The sequence below is a fragment of the Schistocerca nitens genome, chromosome 3 (genome assembly GCF_023898315.1).
Source record: "Schistocerca nitens isolate TAMUIC-IGC-003100 chromosome 3, iqSchNite1.1, whole genome shotgun sequence".
Lineage (NCBI taxonomy): Eukaryota > Metazoa > Arthropoda > Insecta > Orthoptera > Acrididae > Schistocerca > Schistocerca nitens.
In genome coordinates this window covers 479,210,109-479,237,612 of record NC_064616.1, presented here as the reverse complement: position 1 = coordinate 479,237,612, position 27,504 = coordinate 479,210,109, and the positions used below count along the sequence as shown (strand labels likewise).

General features: G+C 41.4%; 1 protein-coding gene across 3 annotated transcripts in view; it reads left to right on the top strand.

The window, feature by feature from the left end:
• The window catches only part of LOC126248408 (autophagy protein 5), a 156,567-nt gene that overhangs the window by 111,427 nt on the left and 17,636 nt on the right, over positions 1-27,504 (top strand). Inside the window, exon 6 of one of the 3 annotated variants that reach the window (XM_049949362.1) lies at positions 18,945-20,664. The exons of the other annotated variants lie outside the window; for them this stretch is intronic. Within the exon in view, the coding sequence (XP_049805319.1) occupies positions 18,945-19,054 (110 nt within the window). The 3' untranslated portion in view covers positions 19,055-20,664. Of the gene's footprint in view, positions 1-18,944; positions 20,665-27,504 lie in introns of those variants that run through there. 3 annotated transcript variants of the gene reach the window in all.

Genomic DNA, 27,504 nt, shown 5'->3' with positions numbered 1-27,504 from the left:
ACCCAGCCATGGTGTTGCTTGTGCCAGTTGCTCAGGCAGGATGAAGTGATCCTCACGCGTCTTACAATTGGGCACTGCCCTCTCACACACGGCTTTTTACTACAGCGAGAGGATCCCCCGTTTTGTGATGCTTGTGGCGTGTACATCTCTATCCGCCATATTATAACAGAGAGCATTTTATATTGTGATGTAAGGGCAGAAGCAAATATTGGTGGGGATCTGCCCTCTAGCCGTGCAGAGTGGCCATGCGGTCTGAGGCACCAGGCCACGGATTGCGTGGACCCTCCCGCTGGAAGTTCGAGCCCTCCCTCGGGCATGGGTGTATGTGTTTTTCTTGGTATAAGTTAGTTTAAGGGGGGACGTTGATGAAAAACACACACTATTTCAAAAATGCACCAAATCCACAGTTTCGAAGATATGGCAATGAAATTTTGTACTGCGCTTTACACGAAAGTAACACATTTACATATAAAATCCTTTGATTATATATATTCAACTTTTTTTTAATGAAACTTGAAGTTTCTCAGAAAGTATTAAAGAGATTTCTACAAAAATTTCTGTTTTATCTGTTTATATGTTGTAAGCTTCTCTCATGAGGTTTTTGGAATAGGTCAAATAGGAGAATTTTCATAATTTTTTAATTATAATTCCACAAGTACAATTTTAAATTCATGCAAAATTCCAAGCATTTCGCCCCATATCTCAGTTTGCAATTAGAATTTCAAAATTTGCTCTTGAGACAAATTTATTAGGTTTACTTAAATATGTGTACAAAATTTCATAATTCTAGAAAATTCTAGACTTCATAGAATCTGAGGAAAAGGTACATAAACTTTAAAAAACAAACTTTTCAGGAAACCAATTTAAAGTTTAACCTTACTGTTTTCCTTGTGTCACTTCTCTAGAAGGCACCACATTTGTACTCTGGGTCGTCTTTCCCTTCAAGGCTTCTCTTCTGGTTTCTTGTTGTCTGTCTTCTTTCCTTTACCAGGTCTTCAACTTACTTTTCAGCTGCAGAGACGCACTGTAAATCTATTTTTCTTCGGATGTTTTGAGTAAAATTTCCTATCTTGAAGCTCATTCTTTCTAATACCTTCATCCTCCCAACTTTCCCATCATTAAATACAATAACTGCATCATAAGTTGCAATTCTGACAACTGTAGCAGATGCAAATGTGTTTTTAGGGCATCGTTTCCATATGAGTGAATTTAGAGACTCAATTGGATTTTTGGTTTTGCCATGAACACACTTTTTGAGAAGTGCAGGATCAGCCAGAAACCTGTAAGTGGGCTTAACAAGATCCAGGATACAATTTGGAAGCCTCTTCTTGTGAATGTAGGGGTTGTTATTGAAAGCAATTAAAGTGCTGCTTCAAAACGTGGGCGTGGCAGGGAGGTCGCATCACACTTTCAGTTAATTTTCAGGCACTTCGGATGCGATTTCAACATTGAAACTTTGGGAACTTATTATCCATGAGTTGTACTAACAAATAAAAAATAAATTGAAACATGACATTTTTGGTCAGTTTCATTGTGTGTAAGTCTAGGGACCGATAACTTTAGCAGTTTGGTTCCTTAGGAATTCACACACATTTGAACATTTTTGTTCTGCCCTCTGTTTTAGCTGATGATGAGACTAGTGTGACTAAGGTTTTAAAGTTTTGTGGTGTGTCTGGACTCTGGTCTAAACTTTTAGGCTGGAGGTTTTAGTGAGTTGTGGAGTGGCTGGCTTCTCCTTTTTTTTTTTTTATTCTTGTGGTTAGCCAGCCATGTCCATCTGCTATATTGTTTTAGCTCCTTTTACCACTTTCTTCCTGTGTCATTAATGTTTTTCTACTATCGCAGTACTTCGTTCTGTGGTTCTGTGTGGGTATGCACATAGTTTTCCAGCTTTTGTTACCCGTGTTTTACATGCTGTGTTGTCTTCCTGTTTAGTGTATTTTACTGACACTCATCTCAAACTGTCGTTGTGTGGGTGCTGAAGACCTTGCTGTTGTGCACCCATACAAACATGTCCATGTCCACCTTTTTTGTTTGTAATGTCTGTATCCCTCCGTCATTTGCTGTCACCAGGGCAGACTTCCTCCAGCTTATTGGTCAACTCCCTCACCCCTTTTTGCTGCTTGGTGACTTTAACGTGCACAATTTATTTGAGGCTCTTCAAGAATTTGTCAGAGAGGTGCCCTCTTAACTGACCTCAGTCAACTCAACCTCATCTGCCTTAATACTGGAATGCCCAATTTTCTTTCAGACTCCATGCACACCTATTCCTGTTAGGAGCTCTTGTTCTGCACTGCCCAACTTGCCTGTCATCTTGAATGGCCCATTCACTCAGGCACTTACAAGGTCGACTGGAGGCTTGACGCCTCCCTGGCAATATTTGATGAACAACATTTCCCCAGTTGTGATGACCAGGTAGAGAATGTGACAAATGTTATCCTTGCTGATCCAGAACATTGCATACCTTGCACTTTATCATTACTGTGCCATGTCACAGTCCCCTGGTTGACTGAGGAATGCTGTGATGTGTTTCGCTTGCATAGGCATGCTCTCCCCGTTTTTAACCATCATCCTACGATGGCGAACTGCGTTTGTTATAAACAGTTGCATGTACAGTGTCGTTGCATTCTTTGGGATAGCAAAAAAGCCAACTGGATTTCATTTACTAGTTCTTTTGACAGTTTCATTCCCTCTTCCGTCGTGTGGGGCAATTAACGTCAGCTCTCTGGGACCAAGGTCCATTTCCCGATTTCTGGCCTGACCATAGCAGATGTGGACCCTATTGCTATTTCCAAACCTTAGGCCACTATTTTGTGGGGATGTTGAGATCCACCCACTGTCACCCCTCCTTCCTCCATCAGAACCAAGTTGAGGAAGCTCATGTGCTAAACTTGTCCTCTCAGAACCATGAATGCTACAGCTGCTTTTACTGTGAAGGAGCTAGACAATGCTCTCACTTAATCACAATATTTCGCCTCAGGGCTGGACGATGCTCACATTCAGATGTTGCAGCGCATCTCTCTTGTGGGCAAGCATTTTCTCCTTGATACATATAATTGCACTTGGACAGGTAGCACATTTCCCAGTTGCTGGTGTGAAGCCACCGTCACACCCATACCTAAGGCTGGTAAGGACAAATGCCTTCCTTCTAGGTACTGTCCCATTTCTCTCACTGGCTGGGTTTGCTGAAATACTGCAATCTACTAACCACGGCACAATGTAGATTTTGAACGTGCCATTGTGTAGTTGACCGTGAATGATTTTCTGCAAAAACACCAGACTGCAGCTCTGTTTTTTAATTTGGAAAAAGCGTACGACACCTGCTTGAGGATTGATACCCTCCGTACTCTACACACATGGGACTTCCGAGGCCACCCGTCCCAGTCCCTTCAGGAGTTTTTAAAAGACAAAAGTTTTCAAGGAACATGTGGGTTCAGACTTTATCAACATTTAACCATAGCCATTAACCCTGCTATGGCCTGTCTCCTGCCAGGTATATCTGGCTCCCTTTTTGTTGAGGAATTTGTGGTGTATCACAGTTTTCCACAGATTTCTCTCCTTGAACGGTGTCTTCAGAAATCGTGGAACATTGACTGTGGCTTCCACTTCTCCTCTGACAATACTGTTCGTATGAATTTCTAGCAGTGCAATGGGTTTCTTTCACCGTCCTTACTTCTTGGGCCCATTGCTCACGCATTTACTGAAACCACAAAGTTCCTGGGACTCATGCTTGATAGGAAACTTTGTTGCTTGTAATGCGTGTCTCATGTGGCCGCCCGCTGTATGTGGTCCTTCAGTGTCTTGCGTCTCTCAAGCAGTACTTCCTAGGGAGCGGATCAGACCACCCACCTCCAATGGTGCCAATGCCCTCTTTTTTGATGATTCCCTTGACCACCAGTATGGGACTTGCCCTTCTTCTCTCTTACCTCCTGGAGTTCACTTTCTGCTACTGCTCCGGTACTTGTCTTCATGTTACCTAACATGTTATCAATGAATGTTAATCCTTCATCACCTTGTCTTCATGTGGCGGCCTGTGTTCATCTTGAACTTAATTCGTTTCCCAAGGAAACTATTCCAGATTTGATCTATCGCTGTTAGTTTCTCGACCTTCCCATACAACTTAGCAATAGCACCTTCATGTACACTGGTGGTTCCAAGACTGACCGTGGTATTGGGTGTGCCATCGTCACTTGCACCGAGCATTTCTGGTATCGACTTCCAGAACACTGCTAAATATTTACTGCAGAACTCTTCATCCTGTATCAGGCCACCCAGTACACCCGGCGACACAGGCTTTTTAATTGTTATTTGCTCTGGTTCTCTCAGTGCCCTTTGGAGCCTTTGTGTGCTGTACAAAGTTCATCCCTTTGTGAAACAAGTTCAAGAAAGCTTCCACTTGCTCGCAGTTGAGGGAGTCACTGTGATGTTCATGTAGATACCTGGTCACGTCAGTTTGATGGGAAATGAGGCTGTTGATGCTACTGCCAAGGCTGCAATTCTCGTGACTCGGTCCGTTTGTTCTTCCATTCCCTCTGATGATCTTTGTTGCCATCTGTCAGCAGGTGGTGTCACTTTGGCATCACCACTGGTCCTCCCTTCATGGGAACAAACTCTGGGGAATTAAAACTCTCCCAACAGCTTGGCCAACCTCCTCTCAGCCCTCTCATCACAAAGAGATCATTTTACCTAAATTGTGTATTGGGCACCGTCTTTTTAGCCATTGCCATTTGTTAAGTGGTGGTCCCAAGCTACTTTGTGCTCATTGTTGTCAACCCTTGATGGTTCAACATTTCCTTACTGAATGCCCTTTTTTTAAATTGCTTATGTTCTATTGTATGTTTGCCACCTGAGTAATCAACCATTTTAATGAATGACATGCGGGCTGTCAACCATGTTTTACGTTTTATCTCTCATAACAATATGGCAGAGAACATTTAATTTAATCTTATCTTTGGCTCAGGACATCCGCTCTCTCTACACCATATTTTGTGGACCTTTCTCCAAAAGGAAGACCTTGTCTTTAGTTCTCTTTCCTTCCATCAATTGGGCTTAACGTGTAGGCAATTTGAACTTCTTTTCCTTATTAGTGTTATAAGATTATGACATGGGCACCCTAAAACAAAACAAAACCTCCATTTGAGCGGGTGACACGTTCACTGCTGGCGCAGTTCCACTATGCTGAGGAACAGGGCGCAGTTCCTCTATGCTGAGGAACAGGGAACTGGATGTCAACATGCCAACATTGCCCTTGCCACCGGGCTTCTCTTACGGTTCTTCATGGGGGAGTGACTGCTGAGCGTGTCCACGGCCACACCACTTCCGCCCATACTCACCGGTTCTGGCCTCGTATCTCCTTCCTCCTGCTACAGAAAATGTGCTCGTTTAAACAGTTGCCCTGACTCCAGCATTGGCAGAGCTCTCATTCTGCAAGGGAAGGGGGGGGGGGGCACACTATAACCCTGTACTTGGCTACACACTGTGGTGCAAGACCACTGGCATGCTACGTTTCAAATATTCTGACAATGGCCTCATGACTTGCGCACACGGTATGGCTTCTGCCATGCTATCTACCAATTGTGATACACTTGTTGTCAGCAACTGCTTGTATCAGTGCCTGAATTGTTTCTGTGTTTGTGTGTATCATCAACTGTTGTTTGCTTATATGTGGAAGAAGATTAAACTTGGGTTCAGTGAGCTGTGCTTTTGTTTGTCACAAAAGTTATCTGAGAAACAAAATTCTGCAGAAATATCTGTGCATTGTATGCAGCGGTATAGGAATCGTAAGTATTGACTGGCAAAGTACTAGACACAGGTTCAGTTCCCGCCTCCTGCAGTTGTGCCCTTTCACTGGATTGGAATTAACCTGTTGGTGAGTTTTTCCATGTTGACTGCCTCATACACTTACTGTCAAATGGTTACACGGCCTGTATTGACTGCTGAAGCTCCAGAAACCACCAGGTTTCTTGTGGGAGAGAGAATTTTGAAACATGGGACACCATTTGTAATGCTTTCTGATCATGGAACTGTGCTTTGGTCAAGACTGATGTCAGAATTGAGTCATTTCAGTGTAGTTTTGTAACATTTATCATCAGTGGTGATCGGGGACAAAATCTGGTCAAAATTGTAACTTGTAGAATGATTGTATTGGCAAGGATAGGTGGGAATTAGTGAAGTTCGGTGGCAGGAGGAGCAAGACTTTTGGTCAGGCGAATACAGGATCATAAATACAAAATCAAATAGGGGTAATGCAGGAGTAGGTTTAATAATGAATAAAAAAATAGGAGTGCGGGTTAGCTACTACAAACAGCATAGTGAACGCATTATTGTGGCCAAGATAGACACAAAGCCCATGCCTACTACAGTAGTCCAAGTTTATATGCCAACTAGCTCTGCAGATGATGAAGAAATAGATGAAATGTATGACGAGATAAAAGAAATTATTCAGGTAGTGAAGGGAGACGAAAATTTAATAGTCATGGGTGACTGGAATTCGTCAGTAGAAAAAGGGAGAGAAGGAAACATAGTAGGTGAATATGGATTGGGGGGAAGAAATGAAAGAGGAAGCCGCCTGGTAGAATTTTGCACAGAGCATGACTTAATCATAGCTAACACTTGGTTCAAGAATCATAAAAGAAGGTTGTATACCTGGAAGAATCTTGCAGATACTAAAAGGTATCAGATAGATCATATAATGGTAAGACAGAGATTTAGGAACCAGGTTTTAAATTGTAAGACATTTCCAGGGGCAGATGTGGATTCTGACGACAATCTATTGGTTATGAACTGCAGATTGAAACTGAAGAAACTGCAAAAAGGTGGGAATTTAAGGAGATGGGACCTGGATAAACTGAAAGAACCAGAGGTTGTAGAGAGTTTCAGGGAGAGCATAAGGGAACAATTGACAGGAATGGGGGAAAGAAATACAGTAGAAGAAGAATGGGTAGCTCTGAGAGATGAAGTAGTGAAGGCAGCAGACGATCAAGTAGGTAAAAAGACTAGGGCTAGTATAAATCCTTGGGTAACAGAAGAAATGTTGAATTTAATTGATGAAAGGAGAAATATAAAAATGCAGTAAATGAAGCAGGCAAAAAGGAATACAAACGTCTCAAAAATGAGATCGACAGGAAGTGCAAAATGGCTAAGCAGGGATGGCTAGAGGACAAATGTAAGGATGTAGAGGGTTGTCTCACTATGGGTAAGATAGATACTGTCTACAGGAAAATTAAAGAGACCTTTGGAGAGAAGAGAACCACTTGTATGAATATCAAGAACTCAGATGGCAACCCAGTTCTAAGCAAAGAAGGGAAGGCAGAAAGGTGGAAGGAGTATATAGAGGGTTTATACAAGGGCGATGTGCTTGAGGACAATATTATGGAAATGGAAGAGGATGTAGATGAAGACGAAATGGGAGATATCATACTGTTTGAAGAGTTTGACAGAGCACTGAAAGACCTGAGTCGAAACAAGGCCCCGGGAGTAGACAACATTCCATTAGAACTACTGACGGCCTTGGGAGAGCCAGTCCTGACAAAACTCTACCATCTGGTGAGCAAGATGTATGAGACAGGCGAAATACCCTCAGACTTCAAGAAGAATATAATAATTCCAATCCCAAAGAAAGCAGGTATTGACAGACGTGAAAATTACCGAACTATCCGTTTAATAAGTCACAGCTGCAAAATACTAACATGAATTCTTTACAGACGAATGGAAAAACTGGTAAAAGCGGACCTCGGGGAAGATCAGTTTGGATTCCGTAGAAATGTTGGAACACGTGAGGCAATACTAACCTTACGACTTATCTTAGAAGAAAGATTAAGAAAAGGCAAACCTACATTTCTAGCATTTGTAGACTTAGAGAAAGCTTTTGACAATGTTAACTGGAATACTCTCTTTCAAATTCTGAAGGTGGCAGGGGTAAAATACAGGGAGCGAAAGGCTATTTACAATTTGTACAGAAACCAGATGGCAGTTATAAGAGTCGAGGGGCATGAAAGGGAAGCAGTGGTTGGGAAAGGAGTGAGACAGGGTTGTAGCCTCTCCCCGATGCTATTCAATCTGTATATTGAGCAAGCAGTAAAGGAAACTAAAGAAAAATTTAGAGTAGGAATCAAAATCTAGGGAGAAGAAATAAAAACTTTGAGGTTCGCCGACGGCATTGCAATTCTGTCAGAGACAGCAAAGGACTTGGAAGAGCAGTTGAACGGAAAGGACAGTGTCTTGAAAGGAGGATATAAGATGAACATCAACAAAAGCAAAACGAGGATAATGGTATTAAGTCAGGTGATGCTGAGGGAATTAGATTAGGAAATGAGACACTTAAAGTAGTAAAGGAGTTTTGCTATTTAGGGAGTAAAATAACTGATGATGGTCGAAGTAGAGAGGATATAAAATGTAGACTGGCAATGGCAAGGAAATCGTTTCTGAAGAAGAGAAATTTGTTAACGTCGAGTATAGATTTAAGTGTCAGGAAGTCGTTTCTGAAAGTATTTGTATGGAGTGTAGCCATGTATGGAAGTGAAACTGGACGATAACTAGTTTGGACAAGAAGAGAATAGAAGCTTTCGAAATGTGGTGCTACAGAAGAATGCTGAAGATAAGGTGGGTAGATCACGTAACTAATGAGGAGGTATTGAATAGGATTGGGGAGAAGAGAAGTTTGTAGCACAACTTGACTAGAAGAAGGGATCAGTTGGTAGGACATGTTTTGAGGCATCAAGGGATCACAAATTTAGCATTGGAGGGCAGCGTGGAGGATAAAAATCGTAGAGGGAGACCAAGAGATGAACACACTAAGCAGATTCAGAAGGATGTAGGTTGCAGTAGGTACTGGGAGGTGAAGAAGCTTGCACAGGATAGAGCAGCATGGAGAGCTGCATCAAACCAGTCTCAGGACTGAAGACCACAACAACAACAACAACAACGTGTTATCACCAACACAGTTTTCAAGCAAGTCTCAAAACAAAACCGGCATTGCGAATTGAGCATTGCCATCTTTTTCAAAGTAGGTGGTCATGGTTAAAAAAAAAACTGTAGTCTGTACCATGTAGACTGACTGACCTTGTTAAATTTTTATAATATAGGCAATCCAACTCCACTTGCTATAAACATATGCAGTGCGTTAAGTGCCACTATGGATGTACATGTGTGGGAAAGCTTGGAAGAGAATGAATGTGGCCAGATTGCATACATCATACATTAAATGTAATCACATTTGTGAATGTGGACTTCCATCAGCTATATAATGAAATGACAAGAATGAACATGTGTGCTGGAACTGGACTTGAACCAGGATTTCCCATTTTTTGCCAGCGTTCACCTCACCATCAGGCTATCTGAGCATGATTCACAGCCAGACCCAGACTTCAATTTGTCAGCCATGTGTCTACAACCTGCACTCATACAGTCAAATGTGTATTCCCACACAGGATAAACATTTTTATTGAAAGTTGCTTGCCTGCATGTCTGAAGGAACATTGTGTGGTATTTCTGAATAACACAGGCACTGCAATATCGTATTTATTCACCGACACCCGGCAAGCGACTTTCAGTTAAAATGTCTCCATTGTGCAGGTGTAGACATAAGAACGTACACGTGCAGGCTGTAGACAAATGGTTAATGAAATGTGGAAGTTTGGGTCTGGCTGTGAGCCACGATTGGATAGCCTTCAGGTAAGGTGACTACTTCCAATAAACGAGAAATCCTGGTTTGAGTCTAGATCTGCCACAAATTTTCATCGGCATCATTCCATTATACAGATGTGAATAGCACAGCACAGGCACTGCAATATCGTATGCATTCACCATTGTCATATGGATCCAGCATTTGGTGTAATGATAGTGGGTGCCATTGGGTACATAATATGGTTTCCCATGGTTTGTATAGATGGTAATTTTCACAGCAGCCATTACATTTTGAATGTATCTAGGCCTGTGGCTGTAATGTCTCTTCAAGGTCTCTGTGATGTTATCTTTCTACAAGATAGTGCGAGACCAAATGTTGCCTATTCTCTCTCGCCCTACTTAATGTACAGAGGTTGTCAGGAGTGTTCCCTAGTCAGCATGTTATCCATACATGTCACCCACAGAAAATATCTGGTCACGGACTGCAGACACACACACACACACACACACACACACACACACACACACACACACACTGACACATACCAATCATTGGTGAACTCTGGATAGAGTTGAAGCAGCATGGAATGGCATAACTGTATCTCTTGATGTTCACCACTAATGTTGTAATTGGATACTATATTACTCTTCCTCTTTGTTAGAGGCATTATTTTGCGTTTTTTCCACATTTAAAGAGAGCTGCCTTTCATTACACTGAGTGGAAATTTTGTCCAAGTCTTTATAGAATTCCTTACGATCGTCCAAAAATGATACTTTCTTGTACACAGCAGTATTGTTAATGTATGATCTTGTAGCGTGTCTGAATCTACGTGGTAAATTGTTTATGTATACTAAAATTAATAGGGACTCTATTGCATGTCCTTGTAAATAACTGCAGGAGGGGACTGATGACCACAGCAGGTTAAATCCCGTAGTGCTCAGAGCCATTTGAGCCAACTACAGGCATGTTCATAGACTCTACGTACCTAGATTTCTTAAAGGCATTAGGTATTTATCACATTGCCATTTGGCAACAAGAACAGGATAATACAAACATTTTCCCAATTATCTGATTGACTCAAAAAATTGTCTGATGGTACTGATATGGAAGCCCAATCTTTAGTTCAAACAAGAGTAACATCAGGTATACTTCTAGGACCTGTAATGGGAGCACAAATGTTCTCTGTGTACATAGAGTAGTCAGCAGTGCTGGTTTTCTCTGATCATGTCTGTAGGGTAGTAACGTTGCTGGATGATGTAAGGAAATGCAGAAAGACTTGAACAGTATTTGTCTGTGATGTTATGCTTAAATGCACATAAAAACAAGATAAACACCCGAAACATGAAATAGCTCTGTAGTATCGTATTACTACTTGCAGCTTCACTCATCCACAGCTATTCTGTTCATGTTGAGGCCCACCAAATGCCGAATTCTTCCCATTGTATTATTTACACTAGGCTGCTCGATGGTCTGACCAAGGCCTAAATCGAAATGTACCTCTCTGATCAGGGTGTCATTGCAGTCCATTGGGTAATGAAAAATGAAGATGCATCCTTAGTAGTACCCACGCGCACTCTTTTTCTCACTTTTGATAAAGCAGTCTATGAAATTATCACAGTCCGACAGTACATTCCAAACCCATTGTGCTGCTACCAGTGTCATCGTTACCACCACACTTGAATGTTCTGTCAACACCCGGCCAAGTGTGTAACCTGTTGTAGGGATGCTCACGAGTGTGATTGTCTGCCTTCTTCTCCCCGCTGTATCAGTAGCGATGGTGACCGTGCAACCCCCTCCCGAGATTGTCCCGTGTATCTCAATGAGCGTGCTGTCCAGGAGATACGGGTGAAGGAAACTGTGCCTTAGCCGGTTGCTCGCACGTTGTTGGCTAGTCGGAAACCGTGCGTTCTACCATCCAGAACTTACAGTACTGTTCTTGCTACAACTTGCTCCGTGAAGGACACGATCACACAGTCGTGCGACCTCAAATGTAGCAGTGCAGTTGTAACATCGCCCATTGTCACAGTAGCATCCCCGTCTCCTCCTCCAGCTGTCCAACAAGCCACCAAACTTCTGCCCCATGGAGCAAAGTCACCTGCTACAGGACTGGCAGGCGGGAAACGGCAGAAGAAATGCTCCCGTGAAGACTTTTTATGTCCCTCCAGCCAACAAATATCTGAGTCTTCCTCTGCCAACCAGAAAGGCTTCAAGAAATCAAACAAAGGCAAACAGTCTTCTCCTTCGCTGGCTTGGAGATCCTCTTTGACGGTGTCGCCACGTAATATCCTCACCCAGATGACCTCATTGCTGCTATTGTGCACTGCCACGAGTTTTTCTGCCCTATACTCCACACACTGACAAAGGGAGAATGCTGATGCCTCTGTAGACCTTGTAGAGCAGGATCCTCCAGCCTCTGTGCCCTGTACCTGTGAGTCTTTGAAGGCTGGCACTTGGCAGCTGCTGAGATGGCAGCCCTTCATTTGTACCTTACTCCCCTTTCCTCCTCATGACTCTCCTCCAATTGCAGCCTTAGAGCCAACAAGAGAACTTAGGCTGCTCTTGGAATCACAATGTCCACTTGTTCTCTGCCTCCAGGAAACAAAATTGTGTCCTCGTGACCACTTTGAGCTCTCGCATTTCTTTGTGATCCACTTTGACCTTTCCACCAAGGATGGCATTCCATCTCATAGGGGAGTCGTGCTGCTCATCCGGGATGACGTTCATAGTCAAACCGTCTCCCTGACTACCTGCCTTCAAGATGTTGCAGTCTGCATTTTCCTTCCTCACTTCCTTTGTACTGTTTACATCCCCCCGTCATTCGATTTCACCAGGGCAGATTTCCTCCAGCTTATTGGGCAACTCCCTCACCCTTTTGTGCTGTATGGTGATTTTAATGCGCACTATCCCATTTGGTGCTCTCCCAGGACCTTTCGGAGGAGTGCCCTCATGGCTGACCTTTTCAATCAACTTAACCACATCTGCGTTAACACAGGAGCAGCGACGTTCCTTTTAGACTCCGTGCACACCTATTCCCATTTGGACCTCTCCTTCTGCACTGCCCAGATTTCCCATTGTCTCTAGTGGTCCATTCCCTCTGACATGTACTCGAGCGACTATTTCCCATGTGCTATCCGTTTGCTGAGTCCTGCCCCACGTACATGCACTCCCAAATGGCAGCTTTCCAAGGCTGACTGGAGGCTTTACCCTCCCTGGCGACCTTTGATGAACATTATTTCCCCAGTTGTGATGACCAGGTAGAGACAAATGTTATCCTTACTGCCGCAGAACGTTTCATTCCTCAGACTTTCTCTTTACTGCTCCGTGTCCCAGTCCCTCGGTAGACTGAGGCTTGCCACAACGCAATTTGTGCGTGGAGACGTGCTGTCCGCATTTTAAACCATCGTCCTACGATGGCAAGCTGCATTTGTTAAAAACAGTTGCGTGCACAGTGTCGTCGCGTTCTTGCAGATAGCAGAAAAGCTAGCTGGATTTCATTTACTAGGTCTTCTATCAATTCCAGTCCCTCTTCCATCGTGTGGACCAACCTCCGATGACACTCTGGGACCGAGGTCCATCCCCCACTTTCCAGCCTGACCATAGCAGATGATATCGTGGACCCTATTGCTATCTCCAACACTATCTGCAAGAATGTGACGACACTGTGCACGCCACTGTTTCACAGAGATTTCAAGCTCCACCCACTATCACCCTGCCTTCCTCCATCTGAAACGAGTGGAGGAGTCTTGACAATATCCTTCGCTTCTCAGAATCCTGATCCTCTGCCACAGGTCCAGACGATGTTCACATTCAGATGTTGCAGAACATTTCTCTTGCGGGCAAGCACTTTCTCCTTCATATGTACAATTGCATCTGGGCAGATGGCACATTTCCCAGATGCTGGCATGAAACCAGTGTAATACACATACCTAAATCTGTTAAGGATAAACACCTTCCTTCTAGTTATTGCCCCATTTCTCTCACCAGCTACTATTGCAAGGTGATGGAATGTATGGTTCATGCCCGGCTGGTATAGTGGTTCGAGTCTCGCAATTTACTAACCACTGCACAATGTGGATTTCGAACACACAGCACCGTTCTGCAGTTGACCATCTCGTCACTTTGTCCACCCACTTTATGAATGGTTTTCTGTGGAAGTACCAGACTGTGGCCATGTTTTTCGATTTGGAGAAAGCCTATGATACCTGTTGGGGGACTGGTATCCTCCATTCTCAATACACCAGGGCTTCCATGGCTGCATGCCCCGTTACCTTCAGGAATTTTTAAAACACCAAGTTTTCAATGTACGTGTGGGTTCTGCCTTGTTGGACATCTTTACCCAGGAAAATGGTGTGCCTGAGCGTTGTCCTCTTTGCTATCGCAGCTAACCCAATAATGGCCTGCCCACACCTGACGCACAGCTATTTATTGCACCACGAGGACCCACCTTTATGTCGCTGCGGGTCAGCTTTGACTGTGGTCCGCATCTTGATGGACTGCCCACTTTTAACTCCACTCAGGCAGACGTTTGAGCTGCCTGATACGCTTCCTGCACTTTTATCAGATGACACTGCATTGGCAGATGTAGTTTTGAGTTTTATTCATGCAGGGGGTTTTTATCACTTGATCTGAGTGTTTGTCCTTTTTTTGTGTTGAGTCTGGCCTTTGGCCTACGATTTTAGACTGGAGTTTTCAGTGCGTTTGTTGGTGGTATTCTTTTCCTTTGTTTTGTTTCTATGGTCGGCCAACCACTGTCACACTTGTTGTGATTTTAATTCCTTTTGTCTGGTCTCCGTCTGTGTCTTTCTTGCTCTGTGTCGTCTCTTGTCATCTCCATTGTTTGTTTTTATTCCTTGTGGGTGTTTCAAGTTCATGGAAAAAGGATCCAATGGCCCTAGTAATCTGGTCCCTTCAATCCCACAAACCAACCAACCAACCAATAATGGCCTGTCTCCCGCCATGCATCTCCTACTCCCTTTTCAGTGATATGATTTTGCTATCTATTGCAGTTTTCCACCGACTTGTCTCCTTAAGTGTTGTCTTCAGTATTGTCTCGATCATCTTTACTCATGGGGCATTGACAATGGCTTTCTCTTTTCCACTGACAAAACCGTTTGTATGAGTGTCTGACGGCACAATTGGTTTCTTCCACTGTCTTTACATCTTGGACAGTTGTCTTCTGTTCATTGAAACTACAAAATTCCTGGGGCTCATGCTCAACAGGAAACTTTCTTGGTCCCCCCACATGGCCAGCTGCTGTATGCAGTCCCTCAATGCCCTGTGTGTCCTCAGTGGTACTTTCTGGGGCACAGATTGGACCACCCCCCGCCATTTGTACTGGTCCCTTGTCTGTTCAAAACTAGACTACGGGTATTTAGTTTATGCACATGCACGTCCGTCCCTCTTATGGCATCTCAATACTATCCACCATCGTGGTATGTGTTTGGCCACTGGCACCTTTTACACTAGCCCGGTTTAGAGTCTGTATGCAGAAGGTACCGAACTACCACTGTCATACTGTCGTGATTTTCTCCTCGGCAGATACACATGCTATTTGTCTGCCTGGCCACCCATCCTGTGCCTCCTTCTTTGATGACTCCTTTGATCAGCAGTAAGGGGCGTGTCCCTCTTCTCTGTTGCCTTGTGGAGTTTACTTTTGGCTGTTGCTCCAGCGGCTCAACTTCACACCACCTGCCACTTTCCCAATGGGTGTGTACCCTTCACCACCTTGGCTTCGTGCGGCGGCCCGTGTTCATCTTGGCTTTCATTCCGTTCCTAAGGACACTACTCCAGTCTCGCTCTATCGTCTTAAGTTTCACGATGTTCACATGGAACTTCGCGATGGTACCTTTGTGTACACTGATGGCTCTCTGACTGATTGTGGTGTTGGGTGTGCCTTCGTTGTTAGCACAGACGTTTTTTGGTGTCGGCTTCTGGAACACTGCTCAGTATTAAGCAGAGCTTTTCACCCTGTATTAGGCCAGGCAGTACATCCGGCGACACAGGCTTTTCAATTGTGTCATCTGCTCCGACTCTTTATCAGTGCCCTTCAGGTCACCTGTGTGCTGTAAACCATCTATCCTTCGGTGCAACAGGTCCAGGACAGCTGTCACTTACTCACTCTTGATGGAGTCAATGTGATGTTTATCTGGGTCCCTGGTCACATCAGTCTTACGGGAAACAAGGCCGCTGATGCTGTTGCCGAGGCTGCAGTCCTCGTGCCTCGGCCCATTAGTTCTTCCATTCCATTCCCTTTGATTATCTCTGTGTTCCCATCTGTCCACAGGTGGTGTCACTTTGGCATCACCACTGGTTCTCCCTTCATGGGAACAAGCTCTAGCGAATTAAACCTCTCCCAGTGGCTTGGACAACCTCCTCCTGGCCCTCTCACTGCAGTGAGATCATTTTAGCAAGGTTGCGTATTGGACACTGTCTTCTTAGCAATCACCATTTGTTGAGTGGTGCTCCCCCACCACTTTTTGCTCAGTGCCCTCAATCTTTGATGGTTACGAAATGAGACACACAAAGTAGTAGATGAGTTTTGCTCTTTGGGGAGCAAAATAACTGATGATGGTCGAAGTAGAGAGGATATGAAATATAGACTGGCAATTGCAAGGAGAGCATTTCTGAAGAAGAGATATTTGTTAACATCGAGTATAGATTTAAGTGTCAAGAAGTCTTTCCTGAAAGTATTTGTATGGAGTGTAGCCATGCATGGAAGTGAAACATGTATGATAAGTAGTTCAGACAAGAAGAGAATAGAAGCTTTCGAAATGTGGTGCTACAGAAGAATGCTGAAGATTCAGCGGGTAGATCATATAACTAATGAGGAGGTACTGAATAGAATTAGGGAGAAGAGAAATTTGTGGCACAAATTGACTAGAAGAAGTGATCGGTTGGTAGGACATGTTCTGAGGCATATTCTCGAATATATTCTCAGTTTGAATCTAATGAATTTCCGTGAGACAGAGAAGTTGCTGTCCATGCATCAGCATGGCTTTAGTAACCATCGCTCCTGGGAAACACAACTCGCTCCTTTTTTCTCATGATATCTTGTGAACCACGGATGAAGGGTATCAGACAGATGCCATATTCCTTGACTTCCGGAAAGCGTTTGACTCGGTGCCCCACTGCAGTTTCCTAACTAAGGTACAAGTATATGGGATTGGTTCCCAAGTATGTGAGTGGCTCGAAGACTTCTTAAGTAATAGAACCCAGTACGTTGTCCTCAATGGTGGTGTTAATCGGAGGTGAGGGTATCATCTGGAGTGCCCCAGGGAAGTGTGGTAGGTCCGCTGTTGTTTTCTATCTACATAAATGATCTTTGGGGTAGGGTGGATAGCAATGTGCGGCTTTGGGATAGGGTGGATAGCAATGTGCGGCTGTTTGCTGATACAAGATGACTTGGACAGGATTTGTGATTGGTGTAAAGAATGGCAGTTAACTCCAAATATAGATAAATGTAAATTAATGCAGATGAATAGGAAAAAGAATCCTGTAATGTTTGAATACTCCATTAGTAGTGTAGCACTTGACACAGTCACGTCGATTAAATATTTGGGTGTAACAGTGCAGAGCGAAATGAAGTGGGACAAGCATGTGGATAGTCGTCTTCGGTTCATTGGTAGAATTTTGGGAAGATGTGGTTCATCTGTAAAGGAGATCGCTTATAAAACATTAATACGACCTATTCTTGAGTACTGCTTGAGCGTTTGGGGTCCCTATCAGGTCGGATTGAGGGAGGACATAGAAGCAATTCAGAGGCGGGCTGCTAGATTTGTTACTGGTAGGTTTGATCATCATGCGAGTGTTACGGAAATGCTCCAGGAACTCGGGTGAGAGTCTCTAGAGGAAAGGAGGCGTTCTTTTCGTGAATCGCTACTCAGGAAATTTAGAGAACCAGCATTTGAGGCCGACTGCAGTACAATTTACTACCGCAAACTTACATTTCGCATAAAGACCACAAAGATAAGAGAGATTAGGGCTCATACAGAGGCATATAGGCAGTAATTTTTCCCTCGTTCTGTTTGGGAGTGGAACAGGGAGAGAAGATGCTAGCTAGTTTTGGTATGAGGTACCCTCTGCCACACACCGTATGGTGAATTGCGGAGTATGTATGTAGATGTACTCAGAGATGAAGAAGCTTGCACAAGATAAGAGTAGCATGGAGAGCTGCATCAAACCAGTCTCTGGACTGAAGACAACAACAACAGCAGCAACAACAACTCTCTCATTTATGTTTGCCTTTTGATTTATTGGCTGTTTTAGTGAACAACATGCAGACTGTTGACCACGTTTCACGTTTTGTCGGTCGTAGCAATATGGCAAAGGACACTTAATCTTAAGTTCAGGACCTCTATTTCTCATGGTGTATTTTATGGACCTTTCTCCAAGTCCCTGGTTTTAGTTGTCTTTCCTTCTGTCAGTTGGGCTTAACGTGTAATCCTTTTAACACCTTTTTTCTCTTTGTGTCCTACGTCTCTGACATGGGCATTTATGACCCTAGTTGTTGTTGCACCCTAAAACAAAACAAAACTGTATCATATTACTGGATTAGTTGTAAACTTCTAAACTGCCAAAGGTTAAAGGAATGTGTAATGAAACTATAACACCATAGTGGGGAAGGCAAATGGAAGACATTTGCTTAGGTGCACTATACGTTTTTATAGGAATGATGCATAAGACTCTAATGTAAGCATTTGTAAAGTATTTCTCAAGCTTTTAGCGTCCATATTACGTTGAAGTGAAGGAAGGCATTTAAAGAATTGTGAGAATTGTTACAGATCAGAATAGATAATACAGAAGTGTAAACGATTCTCAGTGAACATAAAGAGGAATCCCTGAAAGAAATGTTTTCTGAAAGAAGTTTGTCGGGAAAATTTAGAGGAGTGATGTTAGAGGTTGATTGCACTACCATTTTGCTAAATTTGTGAAAATCTCGAGTAGGGACCACGAGAATGAAATAAGAGAGGTAAATCACCGAATAGCAGAAATGGTGTCATCGACAGGCACACAAAGAAAGAGAATGGATGAAAACTTCGTTAGCTTATGGAGGAAATCAGTTAATGCTCAACATTGAAAACCTAGGAAATGGCTTTCTAAGTGTATAATTGTGATCAGCTTAGATATTTTAATTCTGTTTACTTTGCACAATTGTTCTAAACAAATTTTAATAATATTTAAATGTATTGAAAAATGAGGACATATGATAATAGTGACAGTATTTAATGTTTATGATAAGATTAGTAATTTTTTTTTTTAAAGCAGGTGTATGGTTTTAGATTAAGTCATTGGCATAAAAAAGCTTGTCTTTATTTTCCAGTACGAGTGGTAACCCACGGAATTGAACCTCCACTAGACACTCCTCTGCAGTGGATGAGTGAACATCTCAGTTACCCAGACAACTTCCTGCATTTGTGTGTTCACACATAACATTTAAGCATATAGCTTTATTTTCTTATTAATTTATGGACTTTATAAATTTCATGTTATTTTCTCTGTGAGACTAGTTGTTTTTGTTTTGCTGTTTATTTTATGTATTATTTTATATTTTTATATTTAAGATACCTGCCTAGTCCACTATCATGTATACATTTTGTGGTGCAATGGAGCAGTTTTCTGTTCTCTTGTCCATGTTGTGCAAAATTGTATTAGCTCATAATGTCTTAGGTTTGGTTATAATTATAGAGTACACAGGTGGGAATTCTTAACATGTACATTTTGAGTGTAATTGTATTAAATGTATTGGAATGAAAGTATGCTCTTTGAAATGCTTTACTAGATTATATTGCTTTGTAACTGGGTGTGTAAAATTGTGTTATGAATCTCATTTAAAATTCTTCATTTTTATTGTCCATGATATAAGTGAGGCACATATTCTGGATTGTTGAGTAAACTTGTGTACATTTTTGTGCACATTTGTATATTGTCACTTAGTCTTAACAGATAACCTTATACAGTGGATCAAAATACCTGTTTAGAATTTCTTATTTTAGAAAACTAGAATATATATGGTTGCTTGTGCATAGCAGTATTTTCAGTAATGATAGACTGTGGAAATTTGTAATTCATCCAGAATTTGATTAACAGTTACATTCTATAAAGTGAGTTATTTGAGATATAGTTTGCAGTCGTAATGTGCTTCTCTTCACATTGCTGCTTTTCTACTCAAAACAAAGAAAAAAACTTGTCTGATATTCTCTGTAGAAGTTTATGAAGACACCTGCTCCAAATCAGGAATACCAAGTTGCTATTGGTTTTCTTAACATCAATATCCACCCAGTAATTCATGCATTTTTTATATCCCAGTTGTACTATGCTCTTACGTACCGTGTTTTATGTATACGAGTTTATTTCTGTGATAAGTACATTTTAAAGTTAGCATTATTGCAAACAGTAAACAGAGTGACACAGCAGTTTATAATTTGTGTGTGTGTGTGTGTGTGTGCGTGAGTGTGTGTGCGTGCGTGCGTGCGTGCGTGTGCGCGCACGCGCACGCGTGTGCGTGCTTGTAAAAAGTTGCAGAAATTTGAACTTAATGCACTCCTCAGTATTGTTACAAATGGAGTGCTGTGACACACAGTGTGGATAAATAATCTCTCAATTGAGTCCCAAGTTGCTTCAAGAAAAAGGAACAATTTGCCACTGTCATTGAAAGATATTTCAGCAGAAGATGCATAAAATACTGTTTTGTAAGGCCTGAAGGTGAACCTCGCATTATTTCCAAGTTTCAGAGTTATTTGCTTAGGATTTTAGTCTAGACTGCTGTCAGAGATGCTTAAAACATTTATCATGCAAAAGGCTGTGTATGCTAAAACATAAGAAGCCACAATTAAATGTTGATCAGCAATATCATTTGGTATTAGAAATGCACATTGTCATTTGGCCATCACTTATTCATTATTTGAGGTGGAATTTATAAGGAAAAAGCTGTACGTTTTTGTCAGGGTTGGTGTTTCTTGAATGAATTTTTTACCGTGCAGAGAGAGAGTGTGTGTGTGTGTGTGTGTGTGTGTGTGTGTGTGTGTGTGTGTGTGTGTGCGCCAGCAATAATGTGTTGTAATCTTTGCAAACTCATGTACAATTGATGTAGTTCACCAAATTACAAAGAATAATGAAACAATAGCCTGGCACAGTGAGTCTTGACACCAGTTATGCCGAAAAAGAAAGACATCTCTGAAGACAGCCTTTGTGTCACTCTACATACCAAACTGCTTTAGACCTTATTTTTAACAGCATTGTGATTCATATTTCATCTGTGTTTAACAATCTGAAATTTGAGTATGATGATAATCATACCCCAAACTGTTTTACTGAACATTGTTTGCAAGAAATACTGCGAGTAAGTTATCTTTTTTATATGCTTCAGAGGATAGTTAACTGTATTCTTCCAGACAAGAACTTGCTGATGAATTTCTCCAGTAATCAAACTCTACACTGCAAAAATTGTGCTCAGCATTTTCCTACTTAGATTTCTTTTGTGTCAGATTGTTTGAGTACTTTTAACTCTTCATTGTGCTTATTGCATTCGGTGGAAGCCTTATAACATATTGTGCTGTAATTACAGTAGTGCTTAGGACATGGCAATTCTGCTGATATTGCACACATGGAAGGGGGGGGAGGGAGAGAGAGAGAACTGTGAACTTTACTGGTGTATTGTCATCTTCAATGACACTTTCCTGGGTATGTGTCTGTGTAGTCATGTTTTATAGATCATATGATGATGTTACCATTGTTGGGTTTCTAAGAGACAAACTTGTTTTACAACTCTTCTTGCAAAGCTTCAGTACATTTACTATTTGTTTCTATAGCAATGAGCATACTCAAATATGTTGTTATTATTTGGTGACAATCATAAAGCAAATTACTCTATGATGATATACCACAATGTTATTTTTACGAAAACACACTGGTTTCAATGGGTATCACATGTCAGGTTTTTCTTAAATATGGTCCAACATTAAAATAAAATGTGCTGATAATGCTGCAGTAAAAGTAGAAAACTCATTTGTTACATATATCAGTTTTTTTTAAAATTACTTTCGTTTGAATACATTGATGTTCAAGCTAGAATTTTTTTAATTGATAAAAGTATAAAAAGTTTAAATTATGGCTTATATTTTTAATAGTATAAATATCAGTATTTCTTTGTGTTGTTGATATATTGGAAATTAAAAAGTAGGAGCAACTGACATTATAGTCCCCATTGTGAGTCTCTCCAGAAAGCTTGTATAATAATTTGAACATTCTGTAATTTTGATTGGAATTATTAAATGCTCTCAGTTGACTGTTGAATAAATGTTCATATGTGGCCAATAATTTTGAGATGTTGGAGAGTATCTTACAGGGGCTGTAAAAAAATTTAAAAATATGATAACTTGCCTCTGTCCTATGTCATTTATAAAGGCACTTAAATGTTCAGGAATGTAATGTTGCCACACTATATTAGTGTAGCCATTATACATCACAGCTTTATTATACATGGTCACCATTGATTTGTTAGGATTTTTTGCTTTGTCTGACAAAGTAGAGTACAATTTTCTTCCAGTTCTGTACTTAAGTGAATGGTAAAGCTCTAAGGCTTAGGAAGCAGGCTCTCATTTCTGTGACTGTAAGAAGAGATTTAGATTTTACATATTGTTCTCGAATCAGTGTTGTTACCGTGTGTACTGAATGAGCCAAACAGTCTGGAGTATCTAACATCTTGATAGATTTGGTAGTAAGTGTTTTAAGTTTCCAGTGCAATGTGGAAACATAATTAACTGAAATGAGCTGACAAGAAAACAAGGTGGTCAGAGTGACCTCTTCTGGCACCCTTACATTTAGTGCATCATTGTACATTAGTCATGTGGTACATACATTTTCTTGTATTAACTGCCTGAAGGGCTAAGATGTCTTCCTGAAAATGCCTTTAGTTAAATTGCATGAGTAACTCTAGGTTTTGTAATATATTTCATGAGAATGCTGGTTGATTGCAGTTTCATCTCTGAGTATTTGTTGCCAGTAATTTCAGCAGTCGAGCCGTTTTAAAACTACACATGTATGTTATGAAATAATTAGTTTTGTACATTGGTCTGCATACTTAGTTACATGACTTTACCTTTATGTCCTGTGCCAGATAACATGGAGTTTGCAGCCCCGTAAAGATGTTTTATTTTGAAGTAGACTAACTGCCACTGAAATAACTACATGACAAAATAGGCTAAGTGTCTCGTGCATTGTTAAATGAAGAATGTGCCTTAAAACTCCGTAGTCTGCTGTGTCATTTCTTCCCTTCTGTGCTAGGATGTAGATAGAGGAAGAAATATAAGGAAATGTCTTTAAATTAGTAATTGTTTCTCAGTGCAGAAATGTCAAATAGTTTAATTATGCATGTCATTTATATTAGATTAAAAATACAACAGTTTTGGCCTCAGGATAATCAATAGATGTCTCCCATGTATGGATTATTATTTATGCTTTCATATGTTGTTATAAAAATTCTGTAAAGCAGCAGAAGTCATATTATTGCTTCTTTTAACTATGTTTATTGCACAGAATGAAAGGAATACATTCAAGTACAGATGTAAATACTGTGTGCCAATAAAGTAAATTTGTTTCATTTTAGTGTAGAGTATTTGGGCCTATTCGTATTTTACATTTAACTTGGTATCCTAAATGATTCCACAGTTATTAAGCAAAATATCATTCCTAAGCTGAAGTTCAATTTCACTGTTGTGATTTATGTGATCTCATATTTGAAAAAGAGAAACCGTCTAAAGATGTCCAGTGTAGCTGTATTTTCAAGGAACTTTGTGTTAATATCTGTAGTAATTTATTTTAAAAAGTCTTAAGTATTTCATTCTGTACTGTGAATCTGATTCCATGAGGTACTTAATGTTGTACGTAGTATTCATGTGCTTCATTAGTCACAGTGATGGAAAATGTATTTCACATTTTAGTAAGTACTTATTATACATTGTGTCAACACTACCAACTGTGAATATTTGTTTTCAATGGTATCTGAAGTTGTGGGCTACATTTGGGCTTCTGTTGTATGTTTTGTTGTATTTTCAGTGTGACAAATAAATGTGTTTCAAAATAAATTTTTGTGTCTGTAATTTTGCAATAGTAAGTCTATGATTAGAGGTTTTTGTATCTACTGTTACATTGCTACATGGAACAGTAGTTAAATTTAAGGGCATTACACACTGGTGTTGTGAAGGTTTCATATTCCTTTCTTTCCAGCAGATGTTGGTAGTTATGTCTCCTTGTACAAAATATTGATGTTATCAGATCAAAAATAAAGAATTAGCTTTGATTTATCAAAAGTGTGTGGGGATCCCAAGAAACACTGGATTACTCAGAATGGAATGCATTTCTGGAACTTTGACAACTCAGTTCAGAACACACTAAATGAGCCATGATTACTTTGTGGCAAACTGATACAATTTCAGAAGGGCCGTACTGCAGCTTCACTACAGTCACTAGAAAACACAAGTTCGTAGACACTTGTTGACACTTCTGATAGTGTTGGCATTTAGGCACAGTTTACGGGAGACGTAAGTCTCTTCACTCCCTGATGGCTGACACGGGCTATGTCATGGCGAGAAGGCAGCGTGACGACATTACTCCAATAGGAACTTCATGGAAGTGGGCAGGATCTGACCTCAAACAGAACTGCCCTCCTGGCCTCTGGCAATGCTATTCCAGGGCGGAGGTGCCTCGGAACTACGGTAGACCCGGCTTCTTCCTAGCCTCTCATTGGCATCTCATGATACCAGTTTACTGTACAGTATCTCTGTGGTGGTCATTACTTCTTGCGCTGCTCTCGATATTCGACCACACAGCATCAGTAATACGTGTAGAAAAGTTTTGAATGATTCTTATTGACCCTATTGCTTCATAGTGAATTCATAACTTTCTTAGTCAATTGCAGACAAATTAAACTACTCCTGTTAACTATCACATAAGCAGGAAAATTGCACACAATGTTTTTAAATGTTCTCACTATGTACTTATATAATGACACAAGATTGTAAAGGAAACACCTGGAATCAATTTTTAACTGACATTTGATACTTCATTTATAAAGCAACAACAATAAAATCCTTCACAAGACAGTTTTTAGGTAAACAACAGGTACAGTATTTTGGGATGAATACCAAGAGCATGAGTTCTCTTTTGTGCAATACAGCTTCAGAAAAAAGTCATTGTCCAACCAAATTTTAAAACAACACAAAGGAACTTACGGAGTAATTTTTGGATAAGAAGCATGTAATATGGTGTGAAATCTTTTTACTTTTGGTGAAATTGATGAAATATCCACTGTGTTAAATGTACATAAAAATTAAAACTGGCCAAAATTCCAGCCCAGAAGTCACTTTTGCAAGCAGTGCTTTTCCAGTTGACTAACCTGGAGACATACAGGCAATCCAACTCTCTCTCTCTCTCTCTCTCTCTCTCTCTCTCTCTCTCTCCCCCGGCCGGGGTGGCCGAGCGGCTCTAGGCGCTGCAGTCTGGAACCGCGCGACCGCTATGGTCGCAGGTATGAATCCTGCCTCGGGCATGGGTGTGTGTGACGTCCTTAGGTTAGTTAGGTTTAAGTAGTTCCAAGTTCTAGGGGACTGATGACCTAAGCAGTTAAGTCCCATAGTGCTCAGAGCCATTTGAACCATTTTCTCTCTCTCTCTCTCTCTCTCTCTCTCTCTCTCTCTCTCTCTCTCTCTCTGCAAACAGGTATCAGAAGATCCAAGAGCTCCGACTGACTGCCATGTCATCCTGAGCTGGTAGGCATCACTGGATGCGGATATGGAAGGGGGCGTATGGTCAGCACACAGCTTCCCTGGCTGTCATCAGTTTTTGTGACCAGAGTTGCTGTTTCTTAATTGATCAAACGGTTCCTCAATTTGCCTCACAAGGGCCGAGTGCATCCCACTTGCCAACAATAAACAATGCTCGGCAGACCCGGTGGTCACCTATCCAAGTGCTAGCCAAGCCCGACAGTGCTTAATTTCAGTGAACTGATCGAAACCAATGTTACCACTGCTGCAAGGTCATTGGCATCCCACAGCTTTAACCTGTTATTAACTTTTCTCTTCCATTCAAACCACACACACAGCACAGTGATTAGATGCTGAATCCTTATTTGGGAGTGCCAGAATTAAAATTTGGCCATTTTTCTGTGATTCCCTTAAATTGCTTGAAGAAAATGCTGGGATCGTTCTTCTGAAAAGGACACACTCAGTTTCCTTCCCCAACAACAGCTTATGCTCTATCTCTATGAAGCTTTTCATCCACAATATAAATTCCTAATCATCCCTTCCCTTCCTTTCGCCCTAGCAATAGGGCTAGTCAGCAGTTTTGGGTAACTTGGAAGTAAGAGTTCCAAATTGTTGTTCACTCACTGTAGTTGTCACTGTCTGACAATCAGTCCAGCTGGAGCAAACAGAAGGGGCAGTCATTTGAGTGGAGTATAGCTAGTTAGTGGATCTGGTTAATCAGAGCTTCTGACAAGTTCACTACCTCAGCTTTCTACTGTGCTATCACAGGAAATTATGAGAATCTGGGTGAGTTGGTCTTTTGACAAAAGTCAGCACACTGATGTTGACACTGTGTGTCGTGCTATCAGTGCACCAGACAAAAAATTAGGCACCCTCAAGAAGCATCACACTAATGCTGTATGACACTGTGTCTAGCCTCAATAATGGCGAGGAAGTGAGCCCAAAACTATCTTCTGCCATATCTATCCAGATGAAGCCACTCATTGATGATTAGATCCCATTGTTGTGATCTTCAGTCCAAAGACTGGTCTAGTGCAAGTCTCGGATGTTAGCCTGTCTTAGTGTGTCGCTCCGCCTCTGCGTAACTACTGTAACCTATATCCAATTGAACCTGCTTACCACATCCGAGCCATGGCCTTCCACTTTTTTTCCCCATTTCAGTTCAGTACGTCATTAATATTTGATCTACCCATCTAATATTCAACATTCTCCTGTAGCGCTATATTTCAAAAGCTCACATTCTATTCTTGTTTGAACTGTTTATCTTCTACAGTTCATTTCTGCACAAGGCTAAATTCTAGACAAATGTCTTCAGAAAACAGATCCTAACATTTAAAGTCATATTTAATGTTAACAAATTCCTCTCTGTCAGAAATGCTTTTCTTCATATTACCAGTCTACAGTTTAGACCTCCTCTACTTTGACCTACATCAGCTACTTTGCTGCCCAAAAAGCAAAAATTGTATACTACTTTTAGTGCACCCAGGGGGATCACAACTCACTTTGTTAGGCAAGATGGGGTTCAAACTATAGTAGTAATTCTTCCTTTTTACTCTCTGAATCTGTCTTCTCGCAGACCTGCTCCCTAGGATAGTTCACTGCTGACCACCTAGCTTGCTCATACGACATCGGTTATGGCTTTTCCCACTTTGAAAAGTGTCATGATTACCACAGAGTTGCTGATAAAATCTTTATTTACACAACCAGTTTCGGTCAACTAACCATCAGGTCTTTAAAAGCATTTACAGTATCATATTAGCAAACATAAAATCATTGAAGTCAGACAATAAACCATGAATTAGTCAACCATTGTCACATCATAATGCAAATTACATCACCAATAAATAAACTGTGTTATGTAGTGCACTATCAACAAACAGTGTTCACTTCCACACACCAGTCATACTGGCGTACCACATTATCGTGAGGTCCACTTCCGACCACCAGCATAACACGGTCAGTCACTTCTGATGCCAGTTGTAAAGGTCAACCTCTCAGGTCAGGCGGTCAGTGGGCATCAAAGATGGACAGCTGAGGCAGTGATGTTACAAGTGTTGGAGACGGAGCTCCAAGGGCCGGTGAGTGTTACAGTTTTATGCCAGAAGTTGTCAGTGAAACGGC